The sequence below is a fragment of the Protopterus annectens genome, chromosome 8.part0 (genome assembly GCF_019279795.1).
Source record: "Protopterus annectens isolate FY-2018-M chromosome 8.part0, PAN1.0, whole genome shotgun sequence".
NCBI classification, from domain to species: Eukaryota; Metazoa; Chordata; order Ceratodontiformes; family Protopteridae; genus Protopterus; species Protopterus annectens.
In genome coordinates, this window is record NC_056741.1 from 1,673,204,119 (window position 1) to 1,673,218,032 (window position 13,914).

Consider the following 13,914-nt stretch of genomic DNA (forward strand, 5'->3'; position numbering starts at 1 on the left):
GATGAAAAAGAACCTTAAACATTACAATATTAAGCAACAGCAGTAAATGCTCCAAAACATCAGATGTTAATTCCTCTTCTATGAAGGCACTGACGAAACAAACTCGGATAGGCGTAGTCACTGGAATAACTCTGAGCCATTGGTGATCTTTGTCATTTGATTTTTTTCAAGTTTAGGAGGTGCAGATATATTTAAATAAATAGCCAAATAACCAAGGTGGAGATTGCAAGATATTTTTTTAAAAAAAGAGTAAGAACTTTATTAATCATTTTTTCAAACAAATGTAACATACTAAAACAGGATGAAACAGACAACCTGAAACTGTAAATTTTACTTTCTAGTATTAGCACAGTATAAAACTGTTTTTTACACAAAGCTTAACCATGACAGCCTATCCTTAGATAAATTTATTTTCTAGTCGTATTCTTCAACTTGCAACCACTATTTGTCCATTTTGATTCCTTTGGATGTCCACATGTTCACTGTTCAGGATAATACATGAAAGGTGCACACGCAGTCTTTCAATGTGCTTTCCAACTTTGAGAGAAAAGTGCTAGTGGAGTAGCTGTTACACTTCTTTCTTGTGCTGTCCATCCTGTCCCATGTCTCTGCTACTTTAGGGTGATGCATTTGCCTCTTCCTGTTTGCATTGCCCTGACAGGCCTTGCTGCTTTAGTCTTTATGGGTGTATAGTGCCATATGTAAATCAACTTTATAGTTAAAAACTGAGCTAGCAAGGGGATATGACCAACCTATGGATAATGTGCATTTGTTCTTGGACAATGGGGGATTCATCTCATTCCGTTTCATGGAAAGGAGATGCAGTGCCTCTTTAGGACAATCTTAGGCAAGATGATATAAATGTCTTAACTTGCATCTGTTGCCCCCCCCCCCCCTCCCCTTATTCATTCATAGCTCCAGATGCTTACTATGGTAGGGTTCTTTCTACTGGGGAGTAAGTCTTGTCCCTTAAACATGAATATAGCTGTAAATATTGTCACCAGTGCATCTCCCTGCTTGTGGATTTTTCTAATTTCTGCAAGGGATTTAAAATGACTTAAGTTGATGCCAAGATATATTTTAAAATTCCCACAGATGTACATTCCCTCTACTGCACCATCCTATCATTAATCCTAATCATGGAATTATTCCAAATAAAGAAAGGATGATCTGATTTTTATGTTTTGATATATGTAACTTATGATCATACCAGTGGACAAGTCCACGGGGATCCCCCACCTTGTATGAAGGGGGGAGGGGTTCAATAAGGTTTTTGTTGGATTGCTCGTAGCCTCATTTTGACTTGTTCCTGTACCAGTAGTTCATCAAGTCTAACCCATGTACAGCTTCATCCAATAGGTTCTTCTCCATACCCAAGTATGGTGGCCCAGACCCTACAGATGCACTTGAAATTAACTTTTTCCTTTTGCTTAATCTATGGGGGCTTTCTGGCCCATACATAATGCAATACTTTTCTTTGAAATTTGTTGGCAAGATTAGAGAAAGTTGTAAGTAGGAGATGGAACTAAATGAACAACACCTTAGGAAGTGCACTCATTTTAATCACCTGAATTGCGCTCATGAGAGTGAGTAACATGTCTCTCCACTTATTCATTATCCCTGTAAGTTCACTAACTAAGGGGCACAGATTAATCTTAACTTTATCCATTGTTGGACATCTTATTCCAGAGATACATGACCTTGGTCCTTATCTTAATGGGGGGGGGGGGGATCTCCATTCATCCCTGTGTGCCACAGAAGTGCTTCTGACAGGGGAAGAATTGAAGATCTGTTGCTACTGGCTGAGAACCCTGTATATACTGCTGTATCTTCTCTGTTAAACTCATAACAAGTGGAGCCTGCTTAAAAGGGTCCTGTAGCCAGATCATGCAGTCATCGACAAACCATGTCATTAAATAAGAATTATTTCTCCCTACTGCCCAATGTGGGCAACATGATGGTGTAAAAATCTGTCATTGATGAAGCCAAACAAAAAGCAGTTGGGGTAGGGGGCAGCCTTGTAATGTCCCCTGGCCTATCTTATATGTACTACAAGTATCCGATCAGCAAATGCCTGCACTGACAGGTTAGAATAAAGAATGTGGCACCATCAAATTAATTCCCCTGGTAAACCATAAAGCTGCATTACCTTCCAGAGGAGTGGCCACCTTATACCTTCAAAAGCCTTATTGAAGCCTATTAAGAGTGCCCCCACTCACGTTAGACAGCTGCACATACTTTTGGATTGGGAGCTATGTCCTGATCTCATGCCCAGTGGGATTGACCCGTGCACCCTGGAACAGCTTTAGGTTAACATTAAGAAAGTACACTACCGCAGTGGAGGACTTGTCCACTGGTATGATCACAACAAGTTACATATATTAAAACATAAAAATCAGATCATCCTTTTATCTTTATTTGGAATAATCCCATGATTAGGATTAATGGTAGAACCTCCCATTCTGCCTTTGATAAAGCCAGAATGATTGGAGCTATTTTTGGAAGAATTGTTTCCAACCTTTTATATAACATTTTAGCAAAAATTTTGAAGTCCGTTAACAAAGGGAATATAGGTTGATAACTAGTGACAGTCTATCCTTTCTTTGCTTTTATAGTATCATCACTTTCTCCCATTTATCCTGGTGAGAAGCTATGATTTACTGTGATCCAGTGAGAGAGATTATTTAGTGGGGGCACCAGAGATTTTTTTTTTATATCTGTTATAGAACTCACTTGAGTATCCATTTTATCCCCGATGCTTTCGTCCTTGGAATTCCCTCACTAACCTCTCCGCAGGTTTTTTTTTTTTTTTTATCAACCAAGATTTCTACAAACACCCCCCCGAGTAATATTGGAAAATGATGTAAGCTTTCCATCCCCATATCTTTAGTGAGGTCTGTACTAACTACCCTGCTACAGTCTTGGGTTAGAAGCTGGCTAATTTCCCTTGGTACCTCAGTGTTACAGTGAGCATTTTTTTCCCTTTTTCTTTACATCTATGTGATGGAATCTTATGAGAGGAGATGAGATGCTCTTCACCCAGTGAAACAGTTTTATTCTTTCCCACATATTCTGAAGATGTTGGAACGGTCCCAGTTTGTTTTTTGTGGGCTTGGATCTATGGTAGTAACCCCTTGTTTATTATAGGCCTCCCTCTTTCACTTGTCTCCAGCATGGAAATTCTATGTTCCAAATCCCTTAAGTTCTTTTCCATTGCTTCATGAATTTGTATTTCTTTACTAAATAATTATTTTACTTTTATGTAAAAGATCTTCCCATAGACATATTCTGTCATTGTCATGTTGTTACCCAATTTCCAGTGCTTCTCTATGTCCTATTCTAGTCTCTCTCTAACTACTTTGTTGCATCCTGGTATCTCCAGCTGATGTTTAGTAGTGCCCTGGATGTTCACTATATAGATAAACTGCACCACTGCATGATCTGAAAGGGCAGTTGAGTCTGTGGATGACACTCTCATTCCTTGCATGTGCAGTACATTCACCCACCAATAGTCCAATGTACTAGCTACTCATGGAGTGTAGCAAGTGAAATGCCCTCCAAACATCTACAACAAGGAGCTTTCTCCATTAACAACTGAAGCTGCTTGGAGGTCTTGGAAGATGCATTTTCCCTGCTTCCATCCTGTCAAGTGTTGGGTCACCAACCACATTAGTCATCCCCTATGACCAGTAACTGTTTTGGGGAGTGTACTTTCTTAATGTTAGCCTAAAGCTGTTCCAGGGTGCAGGGTCAATCCCACTGGGCAAATCCAAAATCAAAAGCTCGCAAATGGTGTTCCCCGGTGTATAACGTGCTCTGAAGTAAAACAAACAGAAGAACAGAACTCATCACTGAAAAGCACACATCACAGAACTCAAATACAATGTACTTGATTTTATTTTTGGTCCACAGTCTCCCAGATAAACCAGTTTCAGCACAGGATCTTTTAATCCGTTCAAGCCAAAATGACTGCCTGATATAACATCCTAATGATAGCTTCATCAAACAGCGACAAGTACATCTAAAAGTGCATCGTGGGTGTGTTTGTGTGTATAATATATGTAATACTATATAGTAATATATGTAATACTATGTAGCAATATATGTAATACATAATACACTATAATATAACATAAAATATAGTGTGTGTCTGTATATTTGTATATATAAAATGTAAATAAAATAAATACATATAGCTATAAATGAATTTGAGCCCAAACCAAACCATGTTAAAAATGTTCATTTAAACCAGGTGAAAACAAAGCACCAAAGATGACAATTCATTGTTTACTGTTTTGTCCAAAAATCTGTTTACTAATTTATTTGGACCTTTTATAGATATTCTGTATAGCCCTGTAAACCTTAAAGAATATTTAAAAAAGTAAACTTATTTATTGCATCTGTTGCTAGAAGTTTCCCCTTGGATTGCTGAACGTGCGTGTGCAGCTATATAAATTATCCATTCTCTCTGCCATGTAATTGAGTTATGAATATCAAAAACGTAAGTTCTTCTGTAGGTTCAACTGGTTGGAAGCTTTCACATAAGCAGTAACCTGTTTATAATGATTACACTATTGTCCAGTATTTTTTCCCTGCTCTGTATGTACCTTTGTAACAGAAAGGTGACATTTCTGACAGTTCTTGTTCCACTATAGGAATGTCTCGATATTTATAAGAGATGCCAGCACTTCACTTTGTCATTTAACCCAAAAGTGGTGACAAATCTAAATGTATTGCCAGACTTGAGCTTTTTCAGTATATTCCAGTAACTCACTCCCATCTTTCTGATCATTGATTTCTTTTGCTGCCTTAAAGTGGTCTTTAACCCCTTTGCATAAAACTTTGTGCAAATGAAGCACCCACAGCTGTTCCCTTCATTTGACAGTTTTCAAAATCAAGAACATTTTCACCAAGAATGCGTTTTGTAAGGCATAAAAGGAACTTGTTAAAATCCAGCCTATGTAAATGAGTGCTGGGTTGTATTCATCCTCACTGGGCCCATAGAAATTTTCTAACATCCATAAGCTTATTGTAGTGCATAGAACATGGTTTTTATGTTCTGGTATTTGGAAAAAGACAAATCAGTGGCACAAGAACTGATCTCAACAAATGTTAACCACGCCTTGCTTAAGTTGTTTTATTTATTTAATATTTATTTAATATTTGTTTACCGGGAAAGCCCAACTTGGAACGAAGACCATTTTCAGTGAAGGCCCGGGGAGAAACACTCCAGATGCATGTGTTTGTAATGTGGGACGAAACTGGAGCACCTGGAGGAAACCCACACAAATGCAGGGAGGACATGCAAACTCCGCACAGAAGGCACCCCATGCGAGAATCGAACCAGAGAACCTCTTGCTGTGAGGCGACAACACCATTGTTGCACCACTTTGCCGTCCGTCCTTGTTGAGGTCCGGTCTAGCACTGCACTGTAAAATATGCCAGTATGGATCAGCAGATGACAGCGGCAGAGTAAAAGATTTGATTCTGCCTCCTGTCCATATTGATAAGGTGATGCTTTCTTTTAAAAAGTTGGAATGTAGTTAGAGTAACAGAACATGTGTTCACCTGCACTTTCTCTTAAGGATTCAGACTCTGAAACTCAAATGTATATCACTTTTTAGTAACTTCAGTCCTCCATGATTTGTCTGAAAACCACAGACTTTGCAGAACAGACCAAACAAATGAAAAAAATTCTCGACATTTTGCAGAAATCTGGACAGTTTAGAGGCATGGCGAGGAAAGGAAAGTGTAAATGTAGGAGACTGCTACATTGCCTTGCTGACAGTAGTCACTAAGTGGCTTTATGGCTTGATACGCTGGCAATACACTTAGCATTTTTTTGTAACTGTAATTAATAGTACATGAAGCAGATAAAGCTCCATGCACTACAAAGAATTATGATCAAGTCTCAGATCATAACTTTCAATTGTGTGTTCTTGGCATGAAATTCCTAGAAGTAAGTTTCTCGATATCCGTATATCAAGCACGTAATAAAACTGGTTATGATTGGCGACCTAATCATAATCCCCTGCCTTGTCCTAATTAGGGCCATAGTCGAACACACCCCTTTGTCAAGTTCCTGACTACAGTAAATCCCAGGTCTTTGTTGAGCAGAATGGCCATCTCCCCCTCTTAGATGATGTGGCACACAAAAGTTTAATGCCTTTCCAGTGTGGCAAGAATGTTCTTCGTTCCACATTGCTGCAGTCCTTACTATTGGGTAGTCCGCTGTCCAGTCGGCCCGAATACCAGAGTATATGGCTGACGTCGGTCAGGGCGCATTAGACTGACGTCAGTACGTCAGGGTACTAATGCGCATGACCGACGTCATATCCTCAGTCTTTTTTGCCGCATGGTCCGATGCAGAAGCAGTTTTGCGAGTGCAGGTTGGCGTTCTGAAATATTTCCGAAACCGGAGTTTCAGACCGAATCAGAGTTGGCTAAGTACCCGTTGGGAACATTTTGGGTTTTCTTGCCTCAGTATTTAACCGGATGTCAGAAAAAGTGAATAACTGTATTTCTTGTGGGAAACAGATACCTCATAGGGATTACCATACCTTGTGTATACCTTGTTTAGGGCCTGAGCACGACATTGTTGGATGCCGCTCTTGTGCTAGGTTTAACAAACGCACTATTAAGAGGAGGTTAGACTGTGCCAGGTTAGTGTTTGGGAAGCGTTGCAATTATAAAATGCCGTCGGATGCTTCGTCCAAGAAGCGCAAGGACAAAACAGCGAAGCCTAGGGTTGATGAACCGGCAGTCCCGGACGTCGGTTCTTTAGAAGGCTCAGTGGAGCCAGAGGTATTGCCAGGAGTTTCTTTGGAGTCTCAGGCAGAGACTTTACTGTTACAGGATGTGCCTTCTCAGGAGGTAGGCCAGGCTGAGGGGCTTCTCAGGTAACTGTTCTTCCCTCTCTTCCCAAGGTAGTTAGAGCCTCTCCTTCTGTTGCCAAAACTTCTTTGAGAGGTAGGCCAAGTTTAGCTTCAGTGGGGGCTTCTCCTAGCACTTCAGGTTCTGTGCCTAAGAAACATATGCTTAAAATGGCAGAAGATTTGATTACTATGATTAGAGGTTCTATGCCCCCTCCTGATAAGAGGCCTAGGGTGGAACCTGAGTTTGAGTGTTTGGAACAGTATTCAGAGGCTTCAGAGTCTTCTGCGGAAGATTTGCAGGAGTTTCCACCTTATTCTGATTCTGATGTGGATGATTCCACTCCTACAGCTTCTCCTCCTGAGGATTTCTCATTTTCAGAGACTCTGCATTCCATGAGAGAACACTTTAAATGGGAAGGCCAAGATTACTCTGATTCCAGGAAAAGGCTTAGGGAATTCTTATTTTACCCCAACATAGGCCCTTAGCTATACCTCCTGTGTTGAATGTGGTGGAAGATGTTTTGCAGAGGCTTCCTGAACCCTGACTCTTTGCCTCCTGCTCCTGTTAAACCTGATAGGTACTATAGGGTGCCCGAAGCTCATAAGTATTTGTTTAAGAGTCCTAGGGCGGATCCAGAAACTGTTTCTCAGGGGCCTAAAGGTGTTAAGGCCTCTGTGGTTAAAAATCCTGTTCCCACTGATAGAGGCAAGGGCTTTGGATAGGTGGGGAAAGAAAGTGTATACTTCTTCCACTCTAGCCATGAGAGCGTTGAATTGTCAGTTTCACATGCTAAAATATCAAAATTATCTCCTTTCACAATTGAAATCTAAGGTGGATGCTTTAGCGGAAGGTATTGAGTGTAAAGAGTTGCTGGATTTAGTTCATGTGTCTGAACAAGTAGGTAAGCATTCTTTGCAATGTGGTTTTGATGCTGTACAGGCCTCTTCGAGGGTGGCTGCTACTAGTTCTGTTCTTCGCAGGCATGCCTGGTTGAGGGATCAGAATTTAGCTGAGCATGTTAAGACAAGGATTTTGGATGCTCCTTTACAGTCTGATGTGTTGTTTGGTTCGCCTGTGGAAGCAGTTTTAAAGAAAATGGAGGACAAAGCTAAGTCTATGCAAACTGTTAAAGATTTTTTGCAGGTGCAGCCACCGAAGTTTAGTAGAAATTGGCCTGCTAAGGGGTGGACATATCCTGCTTATGACTCCCAGTCTAGGGGTAGGTCTAGACGTGGTAGGGGCAGAGCTCAAGGTTCTTTTAGGCCTAGAACAGGGAGTTCACCTGCTCAGACTTCTGGTGAGGGCAGGGGTCAGTCCTTTCGTAAACAGACCCAATGACCTGCCTTTTCAGCTGCCAGAAGATTCTCGTCTGGCAGCTCCTTTGGGAGGAAGACTGTCTCTTTTCAAAGAAAATTGGGATTTAATTACTCAAGACAGATGGGTGTTGGATATCATTCACCACGGTTACAGGTTTTATTTCCATACATTGCCCCCTTTCAAAGGCATGCCAGACGTTCCTCCTTCACAAAGAAAAGAGGCTCTCAAGCAAATTTCTCAGTTACTCCAGATGGGGGCCATTCAGCCAGTCCCTGTATCAGAAAGGGGCCTAGGATTTTATTCTCGCCTGTTCCTAGTACCAAAGAAGGGGAACACGTGGAGACCAATTTTGGATTTATCTCTCCTCAACACTTATCTGGACATTTCAAAGTTCAAGATGTTGACGTTACAACAGCTTTTACCTCTGCTGGGCAAAGATCACTGGATGGTAACTTTAGATCTCAAGGAGGCTTATCTTCATGTGCCTATAAGGCTAAGTTGCAGGAAGTATCTGCGGTTTCGAGCTGGAAATTCTCATTATCAGTTCTCTGCATTGCCCTTTGGCTTATCTACTGCGCCCAGAGTATTCACAAAGGTTCTGGCTCCAGTGATAGCTTACTTCAGGCTACAAGGAATTCAAATCTATCCTTACTTGGACGACTGCCTGATTCTGGCTCAAGAAAAGGAAGACCTTCTACAGCATCTGGAATGTGTTATAGCAGTGCTAAGATGCCTAGGGTATTCTGTGAACGAAATAAAGTCCAGTCTAGTACCCTCTCAAGACATGTGCTTTCTGGGTGTGAGACTGAATACAGCAGCCCAGATGGCCTTTTTAACCCCGGACAAACAAAAGAGTCTATCACATTACTTCCATCAACTATCTCATCAGTCCGTGCTGACTGCAAGGACAGTCCTTCAAGCATTAGGGTTCATGGCATCCTGTATTCTGGTGCTTCCCAATGCCAAACTGCATATGAGGAAGCTACAATGGTATCTCAAAAATGTATGGACACAGCACTGCCAGGATTTGGACACTGTCATTCAAATAATACCTTGCCTTCAAAAAGAATTTTTGTGGTGGGCTCAGGAATGTCACCTAAACAAGGGACTCTCTGTGACCCGGCCAGAGGCGAGTCAGATTTTAACGACAGATGCCTCGGACATTGCTTGGGGAGCTCATCTAAATGGAAAGTGGATACAAGACAAGTGGCCTGCCAGACTACAGCATCTACATATCAACATGAAGGAGATGTTAGCAGTCCAGTTTGCATTAATGGCTTTCAAGGAGTTACTTCTTCCAGGGCAGGTGTTGATTCTAACAGACAACACAACTGTCATGTGGTACATCAACAAACAAGGGGGAACACATTATTACCCATTGTGCAGGCAAGCAATGATTTTATGGGAGACTGCGCTCAGCTTGCAACTAACTCTTCAGGCAAGGTTTCTGCTGGGAGCACAGAACTCCTTAGCAGATGTGTTAAGCAGACAAATCATGGATCCCCACGAGTGGAAACTGGATCTTCATGTATTTCAAAGGTTGACAGTGTCCTGGGGAACTCCAGACATAGATCTGTTCGCTTCTCCACTAAACCACCAGCTGCCAAAGTTTTGCACAAAGAGGTTACATCACACAGCTTGGAAAGTGGATGCTCTCTCTTTCAGTTGGGAAAATCTTCATGTGTATGCGTTTCCACCTCTTCCTCTTCTTCCAAAGGTGCTTCTAAAGGTCAGACAAGACAAGCCAAGGATGATTTTAATAGCTCCGGATTGGCCTCGGCAGCACTGGTACCCATTACTGAGGAGTCTAGTAAAGAAGCCTCCATGGCCTTTACCCTTGATTCCGCACCTGTTGTCTCAGAGAAGGCCACCTGCTCAATGTCAAGCTTCGCTCTCTTCATCTAACAGCATGGCATATTCTGTTTTGAGAGACAGCCGGTCTCAACTTCCTCAACAAGTTTTAAATGTGATTCTGGAAGCTAGAAGACCTAGTACAAGGAAAGTGTACGCAGAAAAATGGAAGAGATTTTTATTTTGGAGTGCAGCAAGGAATTTGGATATTTCTGAGCCTAATTTGAGTGTGGCTCTTCAATATCTTACTGAGTTATTGGACAAAGGTTTGTCTTTCTCTTCCATTAAGATTCATGCTGCAGCAATTTCAGCTCACTATGATTGTGACCCACCATTGTTTTCGCATCCTTTGTTCAAGCAGTTTCTCAGAGGGGCAAAGAATATAAGACCCCCACGTAGAGCTCCTACTCCTGCTTGGGATCTCAATTTTGTGTTGGAAAAACTTACTCTACAACCTTTTGAGCCTGCGGGTACTGCTGATTTGAAATATTTGTCATGGAAGACTGCTTTTTTGTTGGCTATTACTTCTGCAAGAAGGGTTTCTGAGTTGCAGGCCCTTATGGCAGTAGAGCCCTTTCTGATTTTCCATAAGGATAGGGTATCATTACGTACTAATCCTTCCTTTATGCCTAAGGTGGTTTCTAGTGTGGCTTTAAACCAAACTATTCATTTGCCCACTTTCTATGCAGATCCCCAAAATAAAGGGAAAAGATTTTGCACACTTTAGATGTACATAGGCAGTTGCGTTATTATTTAAGCAGGACTAAGGACTTCAGGCAGTCTCAGCAGTTGTTTGTTTCTTTTGCTTTGAGTTCTCAGGGCAAGCCTGTGTCTAAGCAAACTATTTCTAAGTGGATTGGGTTTTGCATTTCATTTTGTTATTCCCATCATGGCAAGGAGATTCCAGCTGGGATTAGGCCTCATTCCACTAGGGCTACTGCCACTTCAACAGCATTTCTAAGGGGTGGCAACTAAGGATATTTTGGAGGCAGCTACATGGAGTTCAGTGCATACTTTCTCTAAGCATTATCACCTTCCTCTCTACTCTAAGTCTAGGGCTGGTTTTGCCACAGCTATTTTGCAAGGCATGTTGTCAGCTCCTGCTTCTTTATGATTTGCCAGCCTCCCTTACCTCTGCTTTGGGATTCTACCCAATAGTAAGGACTGCAGCAATGTGGAAGCGAAGAACATAGTACAGTTTTGTACCTACCATAAATGTAGATGTTCGAGGATCCACATTGCTGCAGTCCAATTTACCTCCCTCCTTCCCTCTGTGTTTAGGGGTGGTTGTGTAGGTGAGCTTATATGTTGATATTTTTGTATATATTTCTGTATATATTGTACATATTTTTGGTGCAGGTATTTTGGGCCTTGTCTTTTTAGGGTCTTCTGACATCTGGGGCAAGAAAAGACTGAGGATATGACGTCGGTCATGCGCATTAGTACCCTGACGTACTGACGTCAGTCTAATGCGCCCTGACCGACGTCAGCCATATACTCTGGTATTCGGGCCGACTGGACAGCGGACTACCCAATAGTAAGGACTGCAGCAATGTGGATCCTCGAACATCTACATTTATGGTAGGTACAAAACTGTACTTTTTGGCTTCCATTTTTCTTTTGACCTTCATCTCTTGCCAAAAAAAACATGTTTGACTTCTGCTATCCTGCAGGGTCTTCAGCACAACCCTTACTTTCAGTGCCGTAGTCCCCCCCCCCCCAGATTCCAAGAAAGAAATTTCCAGGGGGAAAAAATTCCTTTTGTCAGAATCCTCCCAAAATGTATTGGTGTCTTGTTGTCTTATTCCTGTAATTTAGGTACCCTTGTACACTCCCCCTTTTTTGGGTCTGGTTTACTTCCCTCAAATCAACTACTTTACTTTTATCACCATGTAAGGATAGCTGTAGAACATCCTTGAGCAGTGACATGTTAGGTTGATCCCAGTAACAGGTTGAAATTGTGAGGCTGGTAAGCTGAGAAGGAACTAGGGAACAAACCCCAAGCTTTCTGTACCCGCTGGTAATGAACTTACATGTAGCAGAAAACATTATGTATAGTGTAACCCCCCCACCCCCCCATACCCCCCCCCCCAAAAAAAAAAAATGGAGCAATAAAGTTTAAACAGAATCTCATTGTGCACTGATTTTTTGATCCAGGTAAGCAACTGATAAAACAGACTTGTTTTAACTTTCCATTTGTTTTTGCCAAAACCTTGATTGTTTCAGATAGAAATATTTCTGCATTTGGTTGCCTTTCAGTTAACGGAAACAGTCCAGTTAAATACAAAAAGAGAAAGAGGACAAAGTGAACAAGGTGGAGACAGTCCAAAGCCAGAGAAAAAGAAGCGACCTAAACCATCCCAACAACATGATGTGCAAGAAGACTCAAAGCCATTTACACCCTTCGACTATAGCCAGTCTGATTTTAAAGTTTTTTCTGGTAAGTCTTTGTTGTGCCTTGTGCTCTAATATGTGATTAGGTTCATGTCATCTTTACCGTGGTTGAACCGAAACATGAAAGCATAGCATGCGTCAGCAAGCAAGTGCAAGTCAGTGTGTATAGTTTATTTGTAGTATGTTTTGACTGGTGTGTTGTGTATATTTGGAGTAGCCAGTAGACTGGGGTTTCATTGTTGTCAGTAGTTCACAACCCCCAGTTTTATAAACAGGATAGTGAATACTCTGAACTGCTACTCCAACCCTTTTTCCTCCCTGAGGATTCAGGAGCTGTGTCTGGTTAAGATCATCTTTAGATGGGGGATTCTGGAGATCAATCATTTTGCTGCTTTGGAGATTGTTCCCCCTTCCCAAAGTAGGGAGACCTCAACAAGAACATGTTTTCTATCCTGTGACAAGGGAGACCTTTCCTTAATTTTTTTCGGATTCTGTGTTTTATTCACCTCCCCCCTTCCAAGGTGATATAGGAGGACAGAGTCTGAAGTCTCAAGTCCTAGCAGTAGTGGAAATCCTCCCTCTTCTAGACAAGTTTGGAGTGAGAGGTAGATTCACCTTCAGGTTAATTGCCAGAACTCTCAGCTAGAGTATCAGAGTTATTTGAGGCTGCCAGAAAGCTTGTCACCTAAAAGATGATCCCTGAATTTGCCAATTTGGAAAGGGTTTGTCTGTGATTTTTCTTAGCCACCTGTATGATTTGAGCATCAGTTATTTTGTGCTATAGGCGCAGTGCCACCTATCTGTGCTCATTGTGACATTATGGAGAGGCAAAATTAATGCCCAACGTTAGCTCATTAGTCAATTCCTCTGCTCTGTGGAATCTGAACGTCAAAGTCAGTCAGCAGATTTGCCATTCCCCTGCCAGGAGCTGCTAGTTCAATAACATTGAATTTGTTTTTTGGAAAATGTTTTTTCCTTTTGGCTGTTGCATTGCTCAGTGCATCTCTCAAAGCCTTAGGCCTTTCTGTTGGGATCATAAGTTCTTAATATTAGTATATTATTAATATTTCTTGCTTCATTCTTTACTTCCTGTACTTAGTTCTTTGCCTAGTACCATCACTGTCATTTCATCCAGTACTTCATAGGTTCATACTAGGCTATCTGCCCTGGGGCATTTATAAGCCTAGCCCGATTGTGTTTGGCTTACACCACCCCTTGATTGACTGCAGTGTGAATCATGTATGCTGAAATTCATCTGTGCAAAATCAAACTTGGTAACTTCAGAGTATGACTGCAGCACTTTTCTATTGAAAACATAACTTGAATTGAATGATTTTCTTTGCAGTCTCTTCACATGGAATCTCTGCCCCTTACCCTAATCTGTTAATTTACTGCCATCAAGATTACAGCAGTCCAGAGAAAAGTGACGTGAAGTACACAGTACCCCTGCAAAAAAAGTTGTAAAACATTAGTAAC

At 41.5% G+C, this 13,914-nt stretch overlaps 1 protein-coding gene across 1 annotated transcript in view; it reads left to right on the forward strand.

Annotated features, from left to right (window-relative positions):
* LOC122809594 (exosome component 10-like) overlaps positions 1 to 13,914 on the forward strand; it is a 1,034,611-nt gene that overhangs the window by 785,570 nt on the left and 235,127 nt on the right. Inside the window, exon 12 of the mRNA XM_044081202.1 lies at positions 12,304 to 12,484. Coding sequence (XP_043937137.1) covers positions 12,304 to 12,484 — 181 coding nt within the window. The remainder of the gene's footprint in view (positions 1 to 12,303; positions 12,485 to 13,914) is intronic.